The 19,089-nt window shown below is 43.8% G+C and overlaps 1 protein-coding gene across 5 annotated transcripts in view; it reads left to right on the top strand.

Moving 5' to 3' along the window:
• Positions 1 to 4,091: 4,091 nt before the first annotated feature.
• Positions 4,092 to 19,089, top strand: part of Sowah (ankyrin repeat domain family member sosondowah) — a 204,742-nt gene continuing 189,744 nt past the window's right edge. For 4 of the 5 annotated variants that reach the window (XR_013085032.1, XR_013085031.1, XM_076809173.1 and 1 more), the window contains exons 1-4: positions 4,092 to 4,302; positions 4,473 to 4,534; positions 4,960 to 5,343; positions 7,097 to 7,246. Coding sequence is in view for 3 of the 5 variants with exons in the window: in XM_076809173.1 (XP_076665288.1) it covers positions 4,107 to 4,302; positions 4,473 to 4,534; positions 4,960 to 5,343; positions 7,097 to 7,246 (792 nt within the window). In the remaining 2 variants the exon portion in view is untranslated. The remainder of the gene's footprint in view (positions 4,303 to 4,472; positions 4,535 to 4,959; positions 5,344 to 7,096; positions 7,247 to 19,089) is intronic. The other variant, XM_076809181.1, reaches the window with a different exon arrangement.

Raw genomic sequence — 19,089 nt, 5'->3', positions numbered from 1 at the left:
CCCTCTCGCAAGGGACAAACTTTTTAGCCACTGAAATTACGAGGTTCGACTAGGAACGCTTGGGGTTTGTTACGCGTTATTGCCCGTTTTTCATCGGGACCTCCCACTGTCCTTCTAACGAGACCACCAAAGGTACCGGGACTAAAAACCGCGCAAGAAACCCACCAAAGTGCGCTGTTTATGCGGGACGTTTTATATCGCGGCCAATTCGAGTGAGTAACAGTCGCTCCAATTATGGGCGAATATAATAAGTCGCTGTTGTCGGTTACGCGCTACCACCGCGAGCCTGTGCACGGCAAAAACGTCCGAGCGCGAAGTCCGTCATTGGGTTTGGGTCGAATTTACTGTCACGCATTGCCATTGCCAACAACATCATCGAGGTGCCATTTTCTTCCCCCGCGACCGTGCAGAACAATCGCATTTACACCTCTCAGCTGCGTTCCTGGGACTGTCCACGCCATTCTTTACGAGGGTTCCGTCAAAGGGTACGTTTTCGTGAACCATACTGTAGATTCTAGTAGAAGTTTCAGGTCCAGAAGCCTGTTTTCCAGCGCATCGCTCGGTTCGAGGTATCTCCTCGAGTAACGCGAGGGCGAAAGAAGTTAGCGGATACCATACATTAGTACATAATGAATTTTCGTACACGCTCGGATAACCGTGCACAATAAAAAAGGCATTCCCCTGTTGCATTGTCCGGGAATTAATTAAAATGGCGCGAGAAGAAACGAGGCGGGTGAGCGACGGAGGTGGAAAAGAAGGTTGGACGGTTCGCGTAGGAATCCCAGCGGCGACATATCGCCGGGCGGTAGATCACACGGGAGAGCTCTCTCGCAGTTTGCACCGGGCAGCGGATAAAGCGCTGCAGCGGCTGCGGCCACGGCGCATCTTTTACGTATGCACGAGCATAAGCATAACGCAGGGGAACATGGGTAGATGATATCGTGGATGCACCTACGGGGCCACGGGGCGTCGACGCGATTCCTTTGTCCTGGTTCCCGGCCGCTCGTTCTTCTTGCCGCAACCACCTCGCCCTCCGACGACCTTTTGCTTGCACATTTTGTTCGCGGAAATACCACGGCCAATCTCGTGCATCAATCCCGGGGCCCGGGGGTTTTAGAATCGTATCAAAAGAAACACGCTGCGTGGCGGCTACCGCGGCCGGCCAGATTACCATCTCATCTATACGAAGATGCCTTTGATACCGCTCTTGTTTGCAGTCAACCTTATTCTTTCCTCCGGGTCCGAACTCCTTCGCTTACCCTTCCGCGGAGAGGCAAGGCATCCTCGTGGTTGTAATTATTTTAATCGACGGGATCTCTGATCGCGACCAACCCTCCGTCGCAGCCTGGCGTTGCGAAACACGCCGAGCGGAGCTTTCGCGGACGCATTAAGTGCGTTATTAGCCACTCCGAGGGATTAATCGCGGTCATTAAGACTGCTCGAAATATGCTGGCCAGCAGAAACGTTTGACCGTTGCGGGACCGAGCTCGATCATTACTCGTCATTTCATTAGAATATCGTCGATAAAAGGGGTTTAATTACGAAGCCACCACCGCTACGCACACGCGCCCGTGGCTGTGCGTGCTGCACGCACACTCGCCCCTTCTCGCCCTTTTCCCTCCCTCTTTCCTACCTCGCGTACACTACGTATTTTTATGCGACGTAGATGATCGCCAAGGTCGTTTCCTTCATTACAAAACATTGTCGCGAAGTACCGTTGTTAATACTGCAGCGCGATTACCTAGATAATCTTACGCGGAGATTATAAACATTAAGCAAATCGCCGACTTTTTCCCACGTCGTTCGTGTGCACAGGGTACTGTGATTAAATCGACGCTGGTCAAACGTTTAAGCACATCATTTGTTTGTAAATTAAGCAACTGTTTCTTAAAGATTACATCGCTGCTCTTTTTCCCGTAATGGCGAGTGATAAGTTTACGGAGCAGTATTTCGTGCGAATATGTAATGAGTTTTTTTCAATATGTAATGAATATTCGAATTTTAGGTCAGCTCAAAATTAGTGGTAAAGGAATATGAGGAGCTGCTAGGTGTTTATGTGAATAACGAACTATGGATCTTTATAGTATAACAGTGGCGCACATTTCATCTTGGGGGGAGCTGAGTTGAACAGATAAAAGTATTTTTAATGCAAATTTAATGAAATTTATAGGGTGATTATAAAAAGAATGACTTAAAAAATAGCCTCTTTTTGGTCCCACGATTCTGGAACTGAATTTTATTGCGAAACGATACCTTATGATGAGACATCAATCATACGACATTTTCAAGTTGAGGTGACAATTAATTTCTGAGATATGGGAGGTCAAAGAAGTGAAAATTCGTTAAGTCCGATAATTTAAGCAATTAGTTCCAGGGGTTTTGCTGACTGCTAACAACGAATTTGAACTTAGATTTTCAAATTTCACGAAAAAAAAAAATAATAAAAATCAAGAAATATAAATTTCCGTGTAGTGGGTGATTTTTTTAATATATCGCCCACCATGTTGAATCGGCCATTGTGAATTTTGAAAATCTAAGTTCAAATTCGTTGTTAGCTGTCAGCAAAACTCAGAATGGCCGATTGAATATGGTGGACGATATTAAAAAAGCACCCACTACACAGACATTTATATTTCTTGATTTTTATTTATTTTTTCGTGAATTTTGAAAGTCTAAGTTCAAATTCGTTGTTAGCAGTCAGCAAAACCCCTGGAAATAATTGATTAAATTATCGGACTTAACGAATTTTCACTTCTTTGACCTCGCATATCTCAGAAATTAATTGTCACCTCAAGTTGAAAATTTCGTATGATTGATATCTCATCATAAGGTATCGTTTCGCATAAAATTCAGTTCCAAGATCGTGGGACCAAAAAGAGGCTAAGAAAGGCTTCATTTTTGGATCGCTCTTTATTTAAAGAATAAAATCCAGTTGCTTTTCTTTTTACAAAGCACTTGAATTACTTCAATCGTGTTTACATTATTCTCCGTTTTCCTCTTTCTTTGGGGGTGCCAGGTGCCCTCTGGTTGCGCTACTGGAGTATAATACTCAGTATAATTAGAAAAACATTCTATCTACACTACTCTAATTTGTGCAGGAATACTTGAACGTCGCACAGTGGTACATAATTACATTTTTTCCAAATCAGTTTACAGGTCGTAATTTTTCAGTAAACTTGAATTTTGTTTCAAATTCATCGTAATTAAATTCTCTATCGCTCTGTCCAGCCCGAATTTCAAATTCCGTTGCTAAGTTTTTTATATTCAGCGGAGTATACAACATTTTAAGAAGATCAGTATTGGGTCAGAAAAATCAACTGCAAGGCCGCGCATGAATACACACAAACACACTTAAACGTTCAAAATCATCTACATATTTATGAAATGCCTAAGAGATCGATAGAGGATTTAATTACAGAAAATGTAGAAAACAAATTGTCAAGTTCCCTGAAAAATTACGACCTGTAAACTGATTTGAAAAAAAATGCCATTATGTACCACTGTGCGTCGGTACACAAAAGCCCAGTCGACGTTGCAACCTAGGTACCGCAAGTAGCTAAAGGATTCGCAAATAATTTATTTACGCGAAAGAATACAAAAATACGAAGCTCGATCGTGGCGCGTTGAAAAAACGCCCAGCTTGAAGTGGAAAGTGGCGTTTCGCGGGCGTTACGCGACGTGGGATGCTAACCAGCAGTTGGATCGCGCGATACGAATGCACCATCTCGTCCAGCGCAATTAGAATGCAACATAATTGAGTCGTATTATGTGTTATGCATGAGGAGCAACGATTGCGCTCGTTACTAATGATGTTAACAATTTTTTTGCAATGCAGTGTGATTACAGCTCGTTAGTACGTTATTAAGAAAGAAATTGCAGGTTGCGTACGTGTATGCATTTTCACGCATACGTAATTTTTATTTGCATTTTTAACCAGCAATTAGCCGTCATTGACTTGTTGCAAAAGGCTTTCGTAATGTGATCCAGTGCTGTATATTAATGCGCAGTGGCCGCAGGACTTTTCGAGACTCTTATATCGCGGTGGCTTTTCGTTCGGTGGATTTGAAATGGCCTGCGAATTCGTTAGAACGCGTGCAGTGTAACAGATGTCGTTTTTATCGACGGAGCCGCGGAAGGCCGAGAGCGGCGCTGTTGTGCCAGCCAGTAGTGACAAGATGGCGACGCCCAGCGAGCTGTCTCTGGAGGAGATACGGAAGTATTTATTGGAAAACGGCGGCACTGCACGCAATCACGACGTGGTGAAGCATTTTAAGAAATTCCTCACGGACCCCGAGACCCGAGGTAGGTCGAAATCCCTTGGCACTACGTGACCGAGTAACTGTCCCGTTTCACCGAGGCGTGACCTCGATGTTGCACCGTGTGTAAACACGGGACGGAGGTAATACTCGTCGTGCCCCGGCACAGAATATCATAACGACAGCCAGTGAACGGTGGGCGAATTCACGTTACAGTGGAATCACGGAATCGGTTCAAGGAGTACGTAAACACCCTGGCAACTATAAAGAACGAAGAGGTGCGTCATCGAATAGAAATTCCCTTCCGCCTTGACAGCAGCGACTTGTTGCGCGTAGTGCGACGTTGCCGGTTTTCCCCATATCCCGCGCGCCAGATAGAAAAATTAACGTTATCTGGGGGAATTTTTGCCGTTCCTCGCGCCGCCTTCTATTCCTTTCAGTCTTTTATTCATATTTCCTACAAGTGTCATTTACATTATTATTCACTTTCCTCGCGTAGCTATACCCGGTACACAAGATTCATAGATACGACACTTGACGTCACACGCAGTGTTTCGATTCGCAAATAGACCAGTAGAGTTCGTTCGCGTAAGTGTAGCGCGGTTAGAGTTTACGAACGCGCTAACGTCGCGAAGTATTCAGAACCTGTCGCGACGTGTCCGTTCGAGTAGCGTGCTTAAAGTCAGTGAAATTGTTCGCATAGGGGGAAAAGTATTTGGTTCTGAAGAAGAAGTACCGGCAAACTACTCTGGAGCTGTCACCGACGGAGCAAGTAGGATCGCCTATTGCCTCTCCGGATTTAGCCACCTCAGTGTCTCCTCTTCGTGCTCCTCCGCCGTACCGGCCACCGCCCCCCGCGCCCCTCAGCCCAACCGCAGGCAACGCGACTCGCGAGGAGACGTGTTTGAATTTCGCGCGTGAAGACACCGCTGTCGATGCGCGGAAAAATGGCATTGAGCGTGTCGAGACAGGATTTTCAACGCCGTCGCCTCCCGTGCCGCCTCGCCGTAAAAGTCAAGATAAGATCAAGATCGAGAATAAGGAGAACGTGGACAGGAATAGGGGAGGTTCGGAGGCGGTTATCAAGGTGAGTTCTTCTTCCGTGTAACGCAATTCCAATGGAAACGTGGAATCTTATCGGTTTCTTGAACTAGACGAGCGGTTAGAATAGTGTCAGTCACAGAGGAGCGTGTCTACGATATTCTACGATATTTGCGGAGAATGGCACGTTTCATAATATAAATATCTGCACTGTTAAGTAAAGATGAAATAGTGGTTTATATAGTTTTATATTATAAATCATACGCTCTTGTGTGGCAGGTCGTGGATGCTGTTAATTAACACTTTGTGGTTGGAATTATTTTGGCGGGAACGATTCAGAGCGTACTCTATTACAATATACAAGCTCTACTACTCGGTTTCGCTCGAAATTTCGATTATAGTTTTATAAAAAAAATTTCTAGTTTTCTTTTATGAAAATGAGCTGACACATTTCGTGTTTCCAGAGTTTATCGTTCGAACATTTTTAGGCAACAAACGCACAAATATATTGTAGAAGCTTTCTGCTTTATGTATTAAGATTTATAAATATTTAGAAAGGACATTTTCTTTAATTTTGTCTGAGAAGTAAGCCTCCAAGAGAAAATATTTGCATTCACAAACATATCTTGGATTTCGACCGCAAAGGGTAACGGTACCAATCGTTACATGCTTATAACTCTAGCTAGAACAAACCAATTGACCACTCAAGGTTAGTTTGTCCACAGTGAATCCCATTAGCTTCGATTCCTATCTTGCCTCGAGTGGCCAGTTGATCTTGTTCCGGCTACAGGATTCTTTTCCAGCAAAAGCAATTATCGCCAGTAGCTTGAAAAATGTTTGATAAAATTCCACGTTTCTTTGTTCCTGGTTTTTGTGCTCGCACGCTACGTAGTAGGTATGTATTTTGTCCGTGCACTCCTGGTTGTGGCTGTACATGTAAATACGTAATGTGTGCAAATGATAAAGCGGTGAAACACGTTTTCGCTTTACCCGCGTAGTTACTTGTGATCAGATAATTTGGGCATTACTGCGCAACATTGTTGCGTGAAACGTGGTTTGGTTATGTAGTAAGGTGTTCATGGCTAGAGTAAACGTCACTTAGACGGTATGATAGCGAACGTAGTACACGAAACCGGCGTTCCTCACCTGGTATCCTAAATTTTCGTTAAAAGCGCATTCTGTGTGTAACAAACATTACCATATTCGCCCTTTAAGTTGATGAAGACTTTCTGTAGAATCCACTACCCGTCCACGTAGTAATCACCGAGACACTACAAACAAGAAAACACGTTTTATTTATCCCGGATTCGTTGGGCTAATTTCTTGAAAAGCTGATGATCAAAATTTTCTTTCCACAATCAAAGAACACTTCCGAAGGAGAAACAAATCAACTAGCAATTGGGGGTACTTGAAACGATTCTTCCAAATTCTCTCACTGAAATCTGCTGTTACATTTGGGTCTGTCACTCGCTAGAAAATCGCGCCTCCTCTCCCATTCCTCCCCCGGTAGCATGCTTCTACATGTGGCACGTCTGACACCTGGTACTTAGCATTATCTCGCTTTGATTAGAAGCATGAAAGCGTGCTATAAATAACGGAGCACAACTGCAACTGTCTTTCGCGGTATTCCTTCCGTAGTGTTTCGCGCTCCGCGTATGCCTGCTGTACACCTTGTTGCTCCCTGCCTCTGTGTGTGCCGCTGGTTGTTGTTTTCACGTGTAGCCAGTAGTTGCGGGCGTAGCGTCGTGACTCGTTATTGTTACCTTCGAATCGGCAATGCGAGACTGTTAAACATGCAGGAGGATGAGGCTGTCGCGGCGAATCCGGGCTCGACCGAGCAATTAAGCTTCCGCGAGCGGATGCAACGTTTCAACCGGATGGCTAGCGAGACCGATCTCCAGGGCAGGCCTAACGGCAATATCACACCCACTAAAAAGCGATCAGACAAGGTAACCGAGACAACCATCTCTTTCTCTAATGCTTCTATCACTATCTGCTTCTCGGCGCTCGAGCGGCTCACCGAATACGTATCTACGTTCCATTTTCTCACGTCGTTGTACGGCAATCGCGATAATTATTTCGCCGATCGTCCGCGGAATTACGCCTCGTACCTGTTCGCTTCATTGACTAACAAATTGCGCGGCAACTCTTTCGACGTCCCGCGGTACATTCCGCGGTAAGGCGCGCCTGTGTAAACCGCCTAATCGCGATCGGTAATCGGCGGTTCGCTCGAAATAACGGTGCCGAACCGTTGCGAAACGCACGCGCTATTGTGCCGCGGGGAAAGTCGCGGGGTAGTCGGCGAGAAATCCTGCAGAGGATAATGGAAAGGGGCGAGACAATCGCGGGAATAATAGATATCGATATCGCGTCTGTTGTGGATACCGATATCCGAGTAGATATGGTTCTCGACACTTATGATCTACCGTATGTATCAGAGCTGGTATAGTAGAATCTTGATTATCTGAACGAAGCTGTTTTGCATTGAAATTTGCTTCCATATTTATGCAAACTTGTACAAGAGGGAGTGCAGTTTATTTACAGAACAAATAAAACTGTATAATATCGTAGGGAAATTAAGGAACTTTTGTCTTTCAAACTCTCAGTAATATTAAAAAGAAAATTTAGCTGAAACTTTGGTCTAAATGAGAAATGACAGCAAGTATGGATTTCGTTAAGGGTGTATTGGACCTATCTTCAGAATGATACCAAGTTGATGAAAATTTGTGAGATTGTTCTTTCTATTCTTCCTGATAAGCTCCACAAATTTTAAACGAATTTAGTAAATGATTGCTGAGTTATAACGATTTTAATTATCACTGATTTTACACGTACTCTTATGGAAAGAGACGACCTTCACAGATAAAACAGCTGAAAAAATGTTGAAGAAATAGTACCAATGTTTTCAATGTTTTCATTACATGTAGTATACGGGTAGATGAAAATATGTGCCGAGTTTCAATTGTTTTCACTACACCGTTTTAAGGAAATACATTATAACTTGAGATAATTGTGAATCCAGGGCATTTTTCACTGCCAAAAGTTTAGCAAATAATGCTTGACAAAGCATTTGTAAAGTGAGAAATACCGATACATCCTTAAGGGGAGGTTCTGGTCTAGAGCCCAAAAAAATAGGTGATATTTAGGAATTAATTAAAGGACAACTACTATATATAATTTCATGGGACTTGTTGCATTGTATTAAGGATGTCTTAGATTATAGAAATATATTTTTTGTTTTATAATTAATCATTGCAGACAGCCTTGGGGAGTCGTTAAAGTCAAGGCGTCAAAAAATTGATCCAAATCGGTGGGACCTCTGTCTCCAAAAGTTATTATCCGATTCGACTGAAACCTTGTTTATTTTGAAGATTATTCTTTTGGCTAGGGGGGGGGGCTAAAAAAATTACAAAAATTACATTTTTTTAGAAAATAACGACACTTCAAGTTTGAAATCACTTTTCCTTGTATTTTTCGTCCTTTCATTGCCTTTGAAAATTATAAATTTTTAATTTTTTTGTAATTTTTCTCGTATCACCCCTAGCAAGAACTATATTCTTCAAAATAAAAAAAGTTTCAGTCAAATCGGATAATAACTTTTGAAGATACAGGTCCCACCGTTTTGAGAACACTGTTTCGAGAAAAACGCATTTGAAGTTTTACGTGAGCGCCGGAGTGGAGGGTTGTTGCCCATGCATTTGCCGCTACTCAAATGTCTATAACTTGGGGAATTTTACGTATTTCAACAAATCCTTTTAAACACGTATTCCTAAAAGATTGAACATTCGAAAAATGAAATAAAAAAAAATCGACATTTAGACCAGAACCTCCCCTTAAGGTGCAAGTAATTTGGAATGCCGATACTACAATTTACCTTCACTTTATAAACTTAAAAGACCATGTAGATAATAATATTATTTGCTTTTATGATTTAATCAGGCTTAAAAATCACAATGTAGGAACAATCTTAGATAAATACCTATAAATGGACAGCGCTGGGCGAAACCGACGCGGCGGTAGGGTAAGTGTGGGTATTACTGCGGACTTTTAAGATAGGTTAACTTTAGAACGTTCGATAAAGTGCTGAAATGAATGAAAATCACTGTTTCTTTTTTTAAAAGGAAGTTGGGACCTTAATAATTCCATAAAAAATGTGAGGACAGGGTAATAGGCACGGTTAATTAAATATACAGAGATTTAAATATCAATGTCATTGCAGGAGCTACTGCGGACATGCATGCATTACTGTGTGCCAGTTACTAACGAAATACCAATTAAAATACAATTTCTGTTATTCTTTTTTATACTTTTTTTCCACTTTTACCTTTTCTTGGCATCTTTATACAGTGGCAATTGTCACTCAAGCACCGCGGCTCACTTTGGATGTTAGATTGACGTACGGTCGGAGAAAACGATAGGTTACGCAGTCGTCGATCCGCAGTAATACATGCACATGGTGTAAAGTACTGCACCTAATACTGCGGTGAGAAATAAAAGTTAAAACTAAAATGTAAATGACTGGTTTACTGTTGTTCTGAAAAAAAAATAACTCTTACTCTGTCGAGTAATAACGCTGCATTACATGTATTACTGTTAATAACAAAAATATAAATGTTTTTCAAGTAGGTGTTCATGACCGCCATATCGGGAATCGACCGAAGTTTCGCCTTGACGAATTTCAAGCTACGATAAAAGAATTAATAGTAACTTTGCTGCACATATTTATTAATAATTATCTGTAATAGAGTTTAAAATAATTTTACCAAAAATTTTGCAGAGTTTTGTACTTTCCAACATTAAATATGATCTGTTTTAGAATATCCGTAGTAATCGGGGCATCCGCGGTAATACCCACGCTTACCCTAGCTGTTACGCGTGAAACAAAAGCATCGCCAAACTTTTGACTATTCCTAATTACCTTCACCTTCGGTATTCCGAATTGGCAACATGACATTGAAACCTAAAATTTCATGTCACACTTTGTATTCTCGAAATTATCGCAAAATTGACACGGAACCATAGAAGGAACGTACAAATGAGTGGATCAAGTGTTTAACTCTCAAATTTTTACATCTTTTAACCATGATTGGAATGATTGAATACTCGCGGAAAAAGTTTTGCAGATTGACGCCTCCTTATTCTGCTGATTAAGTCGAAAATGTCAAAATGGCGGTTCATCCACAAATGTCATTAGTTAACAGGTCATTACTCTCTATTATCTACGGTGTTACAAATTAACTAGCGTTAGTAGTTTATTAAATACTTCGGTATTCCAAATTACCAACAGTATTCCAAATATGCTGCACTTCCTCTACTCGTATATTTGAGAGCGAGCAGTTTCTGTAGGTATATAAATTTTCCATTCTAAGCAGTTGTCGACAGCTATGAAATATGGAGTAATTATAGAAAAGGGTCTTCCATTACTTAAATTATCTTTAATCCATCCAGCCTTGTCACCTCTGCCACTCCATATACCAAAGTGTTTATCACACGACCGCAGCATCAAGTCCGTGCCCAATCATTTAACCTGCAGATCATACTGAAGCAGCGCTTCGAAACCATCCTTAAGCGTACGAACCGTGTAACCGCGCAGCCAACGCACTGACACTCTTCTTCCCGTATAAAATATCGAGAAATTACTCTGCTCTAACAGAAAGCTTATACTATCCGCCGTTGATCTTCACGCGGATGTAATTCATGTGAGAACACGCGTAAAGGAGCTTCCTATCTATAAATACGTATCTTTTATTTCCCGGAGATAGCATCGGCTAATAACACGAGCCGCTTTTAAACGTTTCGCTTTCGAATCGTAACTACCATCTAACGAGCACGCATCAGAACGCTCGACACTTGACTTTATCCAGAGGAAACGGGCGAAAGATCCGCGGCGTACGGCAGGCAACGGGGCCTCGATATATCGAATAATCCGCACGCAAGGATATACATCCTTCGAGGGAGGAAGGGACGGCGGTGTGTACAGGTCTGACTGCCCATCTTGCATACCGAATAGACTACTAAGAAATCCTTTTCTCGTATCCTTTACACGCGCGTCCCTCTCCTTCGTCAGCCGTCTCCTCTCACTCTTTCTTTCTCTCGCTGCCTCCCTCAACCCTTCTCTCTCTGTCGTTCTCTCGTCTCCCCTGTCGTTGTTCGTGCGCCGTTTATCGCGGCGAGCAATATTCATCGCATTTGAATATCCTGCGGGCGGTATCTCGCGTACCGATCAGGATGTTGCGCCGATGTTGCCGTAAATCATAATTAGCCAGGGCTGAAAATTAAAAGTGGAGGAGGCAGCACGCGGGCGGGGGGAGAGTTGGATACCCCTTCCGCCGCGGTGCTTGCACGGCCGGCGTCGCTCGTCCTTTATACGGCCGATTCTCCATCATAATTTCGATATGTTTATCGTGCCGAACGATTAAAAGGACCGGCCACGTGGAACCCCTTTCGCGGCGAGGAATCACAGGGAAGCCCTTCTGCTCGAACGTAGCGCAGAGAGCCGGGTTCCGACTTACGACAGACGGCCAGCGAGTTGCTGCGTTCGAAATTGCAAATATCAAGCATTGCGATTAATGCAACCCTCTGCCTTTCAACCTCCCTTTCAACTTCAGCTTTCGTAGGATTATTGTGCTCAGTTGTACGATATATCCTCGCGCACCCCACCCTGCGATATGGAGCACGGAGACAGGACTCACTTTCATAATTCCAATAGGGATTGTTTCTAGAAAACCATGCGGTAGGTGTGCCTCTCGTGCAGGGGCGGATTTGTTTATAGGCTAAGTAGGTTGCAGTTTGGGGTGACAAATTTTAGGGAGCGACAAATTTGGGGGAGCAAAAAATTTAGACGAGCGACAAATTATGGGGAGCGGCAAATTTTGGGAAAGCTTAAACACAAAGGCTCAGGACAACTTTAAAAACAATTTACTTTTTCTCATCTAGATAATTAGCAGTAACTCATATATGAGTTGCCATATCGAATTAATTTCCAAATTATCTCAACTCTTTCAGATTAAAATATTTCATGGTATTTCACGGAAAGGGCGGCAGCCTAGGGGCGCCAAATCTTCGAATCTCCAAATCCGCCTCCGTTCTCCTGCGCACATTTCTCAATTCGTAGTTTTCAAGATCACAACGCTTCTCCTAGAAATGTTGGACGCGTGGATGGATTACAAAGTTCACCGGAAGCACGGTTCGCTTTCGTCGCGTCCATCGTGTTGATCGCGATGGAGCTCACGGGTGGCGCGTGGGCCAGCGATATTTGTTTATTATTCACGCGCCCACCGTGTCTGCGGCCGCCGGTCTTTCATGTAGCGATTCGAGGGGGCCGGTTGTTGTTAATTTTTATTAGCGGTCGGCGCGGCGGATAGGGTTTCGGGTCACGCGGAGGGAATCCTCTCTCGCCTCCGGACATCCTGTAATCTCCCGGGAGCTGGGAGGTAGGGCCTACGTCGGGGCTTTCTTTGCCAGCAATTATCATGCACTGTGGCCACGGGATTCCGCCCTTTGCATCCTTAATGACCGTTTCGTCTAGCGTCGTGTCGCGTGCCGCGACGTTTGCCGGCCGATCGCCGCCGTCAACACGTTTCACGTAATTTTCCGGCGTGCTTTCTTCGAAAGGCTCGTTACGGGTCATTGAATGCACGACAGTTACGTGGCGATGGGAGCTTGTGCGTTACCGCGACGACGACAATTAGAGAGGAGGCTTGGGAATCGTGACCGAATGGGTACCCACGCGTTTCTAAATACGTGAGGCACACGGTGGAATATAGAAGTGTTGGTATAATCAAGTAGTGATGACACGAATTTAGTATTGGCGATTGAATGTTTTTGTTGTGGTAGATACTGTGGCGTATTGCGAAATGTGAAAATAAGGTTTAGTTACTGATTTTTTTTTATCCACTTAGTGAATGTTTGTGTGGGGAATACCTTTAATGTGTTTTCTAATTCTAAATGAATGAGTAAATACTTGTGAGCAGGGCTTGAAACGGCTCCGAGAATAACTGTTTAAAACTGTTATATAAAGGTTCTGATTAAAACGGTTATGGAGAACCTTTATTCCAAATAACTGTTATGAACAACCGAAATTTCCAGCTATTATCTGTTTCGGTTACGGTTGCTATTTCCCTCATATCGGTTCCATAACCGTTATTTTTTTGTTTCTATATCGGTTCCGAAACGGTTTCAGAATCAATTCTTGTATCGACTTTTCCCTAATTGCTATCATTCATTATTGTATCCTTATTGAAATCCTTATAGAGACAGGAGAAACTGTTAACTTACTATTCTTAATATTATTAATATTATTACATAGTGTGTGTGAATGTAAAAAATATGTGGCTGATTTATTTATTTCAACGCTTTATTCGAAATCAATGATACATATATATAAATGTTTCTCCCTTTTCTATAATTAATGATATCAATTAGGAAAAAGTCGTACAGGAATTGATTCTAGAATCGTTTCGGAACCGATATAGAACCGAGAAAATAACGTTTATGGAACTAATATGAGGAAGGAAGTAGGAACCGTAACCGAAACAGATAATAGTTGGAAATTTCGGGTCTTCATAATAGTTATTAAGAATAGAGGTTCTTCATAACCGTTTGGAGAACCGAAATCGATATTGTAACAGTTTTCAAGCCCTGCTTGTGAGTCACTGTAAGAACACTCTTCCTCTAGTCCAAATACTCTTCTAGTACAAAAACCCTGTAAATCGGAGTAATACAACGTCTGATAAGATTTCAGAAATGTCACAGACACTGCACAGAATTCCCCAAAAAGAATAGAAACCGAAATATCTGAACGTTTGCACCCTCGAGAGGGCGAATGGAAATATTAAAACGATGCCATGAAGTTAATGCGGTTGTTCGTAGTCATCGCGCTTCGGGGCCACGTAGCTCGCTCGTTTTTATGTAAATCCGCTGAAAATGTGGGTGGCAAAGAATACTATTAACAGTTGTACCTTCGTGAGAATATTCGTAATCGTGCGTACGTTCCCACCCTTTCTTCCACGAAAGCGGTGTCCGCCGTAACGACGCGTCCTAAAAATTTCGAGGATCACTCGAGCCGTAACGGGCTCCTACCAAACTTCCTAAGGTTCCCCGGCGAGTTCCTCAACGTCAGGGAAACTTCCCCCTCCGTCCGTTTTTCGTCGTTCCCTGTGCATACGGGCCTGTTTTCTTGCAGCCTCTGCTCGCGTATTAACGCGCGAGACGCCCCTGGGCTGTGCGCTCGACAAGAAACCCGCTTTTACTTCGACACCTCGAGGACGCGTTCTAATTAGGATCACGCGTGTTCTCCTCTTATACGGGAGCGAGTCTTGTCGGGTAGTTCGTCCTTTTCGTATGGCGGGCGAATAAGAGGGAGGAAGGAAGAGAGAGGGCGCAGGAGAGGGACAGGGGTGGTTAGAGATACTCATCGTAAAGGCACTCTAACACGGCCGTGCCGAACTTGGAATTTCTCTCGTATAGTTCCGCATACATTAGGGACCCTTGGCGAAACTTGCCAGGGTAGTTTGCCTCCTGGCGAAAGGAGCTAGGTCGTCGAAGGCTGAGGCGCGCCGTGCTGAAGGACGAGCCACGGGAGGGTGGGTCGAGGGTGTAAACCGCACAAAGTAATCTTACAGAATGTATATGCAAAGAGGTTCACCGGTAGAACGACGGTGCGCGGGGCGGGTGGGTGGAGCGAGGGGTGGGGGGCACAGCTTGCATGATCCCATCCGCGACAACACCGACAAGACACCCCCGGAGGCAAACTTACCTCGTAGTTCGAAGACTCTTCGACCTTTGCTCTCGCTATCGTCGTCCCCCGCGACGCTTTTTATCCTGCTTACGAGACCTTGCTTTCTTGCGAGGGTTTTAATCAATAGGTACGCCGTGAAATGGATTGGGACCGATAGGACGCCGGTAGAATCGGGTACAGGGTTTTGCACTGAGGATTAATCGCGGCTGACTTTTCCACGTCGCAGTTCAGAGGACAGGGTAATAGAGTATGATGAGAATTATTTACTTGATATTCCATTTGGGGGAACTTAATTTAATTCAATCTGGGTGTTCCAGTCTCGTATGGTACTTGTTATTAAATCGTTAAATAATTATTTCACCTTTTGCCTAATTCAATTAGGTTTTTAGAGTCAAAAGGCACCTTCGCTACTCTTCATCCCCTTTGGTATATATATAGGTGTGTAATAGGAATAGGAATATATATATATATACCTATTACACACCCCACCTACCAACATTCCTCCTCTCCCACAGCATCTCCACTCCATCAGGTTCTTCTACGAAGTCAAAACCAGTATAATCCCGGAGCGCTCATCAAATAACACGTGGAGGCGTTCAAATTGAATTCACGGCGCGGACACCGCCACCTTCGCGGCGATGATTTGGTGCCCGGGCAATACGGCGTGACAGTTCGCTCCGTAATAATCAAACGCCCGGTAAAGTTTAATAACCGGTCTCGGTAATTATAGGCCGCGGCGGTACCGTTCGCCGGGGATGATAATTTATCGCCGTTATGTCGAACAAGAGCATCGAGATCGACGGCACGGCGATGATGCGCGACCCAATTTCCTTGGCGCCATTGGGCACGTGACAAATTTACGCATAGGCACCGGGACACACGGCCGCACCAATATAAACAGGCTTGTCTACAGGAGTAGTTAGCACCTACTGTTCCCCGTGTAGCACTGCCAGATACGCCTAACAGGGCTGCCGACATTTATTCCAGCCTATTACGAGTTAATCTTGGGGGCATACACAACGCGCATTATCATTTAAATTGGCGCCGTTATACACGCGCATTAAATTTGTTTGCTTAACAGTCGACCCGCCCTCGCTTCCCCGTCAACTCTTTGCGCGGAGGTAGCAGCGCGCTGATGAAGACGCGTATGCGAGGCAAGATGTATGTCTATCGTTCGGTGGACAGGGTTTAATTCAAATCGGAGCACGCCGTGTAGAATTCATTTTTTTTTTTCATTGCCGTAGTGGGTACAGTTTTGCACTCAAGATTTAATCTTGGTGGGAGGGAAGGGCGAGTTGAAGGGATAAAAGTATTTTTAACTCGGCGGAAGGAGGCGCTACTGGGTAAAATTTACCACAGAGGCGCTGGCTGCGAAAATATGAAGACTGTTTGAGTTTTTTTCTCAATTTTTTAAACAACTTTAATAAAGATTTTAAGATATTTTATCAATTTTGTTTGATTCTAAAAATACTGTACTTTCACATAAAAATTACAAAGTTAAAAAAAAATTCTGAAACCGTGGTTTTTTACGTGTCAATTTTGGGTATTTTTGACCCGGTAGCGACAACGTGTGTTACAATATGGGGTGCGCCTCCCGCCGGGTTACTGCAAATCCAATAAAATTCATTGAGTGAGTATAAAAATTTCTTTAAAGAATAAAATCCAGTTTTCTTCTTTTTTACAAAGCCCCTTGGGGGTTCCAGGTCCCCTTGCCTCCCCCCTCTGGGTGCGCCATTGAGAGGGAATCTTTCGTAACGGAAGCTTAACGAATGGAGCTTCTATAGATAATACGATTATTATTATTACGACTGTATTACTCAGAAAATAAATGAAATAATACATATAAATGAATAATAGTAAAAGTAGCTAAATCTAGAAAAAAGCCGAGGCTAATATTGTATTTTCATTATCTTCTGTTTGGACGATTCATTCAGTAGCTCACTCCCTGGACTAGGTATTGAAAATAAGAAATCACTTGTCAAATTCAATTCTGAAATTACGGCCACAGTTGATGGAGCGACCTGTATAATAAGAGATAGTTTCGTGTCGGATGTTCGATCATTCCACGGCAGTTCGCCGTGCCATTTTATCGGGGCCCCGTGATTGTCAGGATTAATGAAGTCCGGCCGACTACCGGGGAGCGAAATGACTTTTTCCATAGCCGGGAACCGTACCGAATAAATCAGATTGCTTGACTTCTTCGTTTCGTATGCGCCCATTCACCGAGGGGCCACCTTCGTCCGCGGGTGTCCCGTCTCCCGTAGTGACAGTCCAGGAGTACGTCGAAAACTGATTGTGACTGTCACGATAGCGGACGAGGCTCCGCCCTTCCGGGTCACGTCGTTCTTGGTGGTCCAGGTCGTGGGACAGGCGTTCTTTCTGCCGTCTAACTGTCAATCCCCGGGGCCATTATTCCCTGACAAATTAATGAAATCCGAGCGGCAATCGACGTGGGTGCACAGAAAACGAATCAACCCACTCGAAACGATTACAAAAGCATTGCGCACAAAATATTCCGCGTGTCTCGCAGCCGGCTGCAAAAGGATATAGAGTTGTAATTCATTGCGGTGCTAGGATCCGTTCCTTTTTCCCCGTGCCAATAAACATTGTGAATTCGTTAGAAAGCTTCGAGTCAGCGTGCGTCGCGGTCAGGAGTGTCCCGAACAAATGGTTGTCAGTAGATCGAAGGGAGGCGTAGTTCTTACACGACATTAGTCGCAGATAAAGCCAGATACTGTCTCCGATCCTGAAACGCACCGCGGGGGCATGGGTATCTTCTTACTGATCGACCGGATGAAACCAGGGAATGACCGATCGAGCGATGGCATTCCTTTCTGCTTGGAAGGCAGAACACGGATGAAGACGCGTAATTTGTTATCGGCACTGTAAAATGCATTCCACGGGGCATGGAGGAGAGAGAGAGAGAGAGAGAGAGAGAGAAAGCGCAGGGGGCAGTGAGATCGTTGCGTAAGATCGCCCGCGAATACTGAAACGGCATGAATATTTTTTCCGAGCTCGTACACTTAGAATATTCATATTACTTTATCTAGTTCATCGATCGTTCGTGTAGTATCAGCCACCTCTATTAGCGGCTAGTTGATACGTACTCCTCAAATTGAATACATGAAAATTAATAAGCATCCGGTGCAGTGTCGTGTACGTCTCGTTTATTATAAATTAGCCGCGAACATGCTGTAATTATTTCGCATCAAGCTCTCTATGCTATTGGGTGGTTGGAACAGTTCTGTAGTTTCAAACATCGATATCGATACGCGCGTACTTAAACCGATATAATACGTGTGACCTTTCGTTAAATACATATTTTCCCCAATGTCAGGCAAGTCTGCAGTTCTCTTAATATTTATTTGAAAAATGCTTTATTCGCGGTACTGAAAAACTCGTTGGTACCAGTTGCCTCTTGCCCTCTATTCTTGATCGTTCCGTTAACTAAAAAAATTAGTGCCCTGTTGAAAGAGCAGGTTGGTTATACAGAATTTCCCAACGAACATCTATTTTTTGCATCGCCATTGTTATCGCGATGAAGGATAACATTAACGACCTCTTCCTCTACCGTGCAACATTTATTCAGCAATTTTTGTTCTACCTTCTACAATTTTAAAAAACAATCACTCTGCCATCAGTTCATCCACCATACTTGTGAAATGTATCTCGAGAAGAGATCCAGAAATCATTGCCATTATCTGCTCCATCTACAGTCCGCAGCACAAGCGGGATTTTACCCACGTATCGACGATTACGTTCTCGCTTAAACGTTCCCTCGTCCCCGGAAGAGGTATAACTGTTCCGAGCTAATAACGTCTCTTTCACCATTCACGTGGAGAAACCGATACGGCGCAGAGTTCGCCTTCCCCATCTGATCCTTCCTCGACTCGGCGATGTTCCGCGCAACATTCTCCGGGCTCCTTTCTTTCAGCCGATACAAGGACGATATCGTCCGATGCGAATCTCTCTCCCTCGCGAGGATAATCTTCCGTTAAACGGTGGTTGCGTCGGTGTCCGTAAGGGCCTAAGTCCGTACTTTATGCTAGACGG

Source organism: Andrena cerasifolii, chromosome 1 (genome assembly GCF_050908995.1).
Source record: "Andrena cerasifolii isolate SP2316 chromosome 1, iyAndCera1_principal, whole genome shotgun sequence".
In the NCBI taxonomy this organism is placed as follows: Eukaryota; Metazoa; Arthropoda; class Insecta; order Hymenoptera; family Andrenidae; genus Andrena; species Andrena cerasifolii.
The sequence above is the reverse complement of the archived record's forward strand: the minus strand, read 5'-3'. Positions and strand labels throughout refer to the sequence as shown.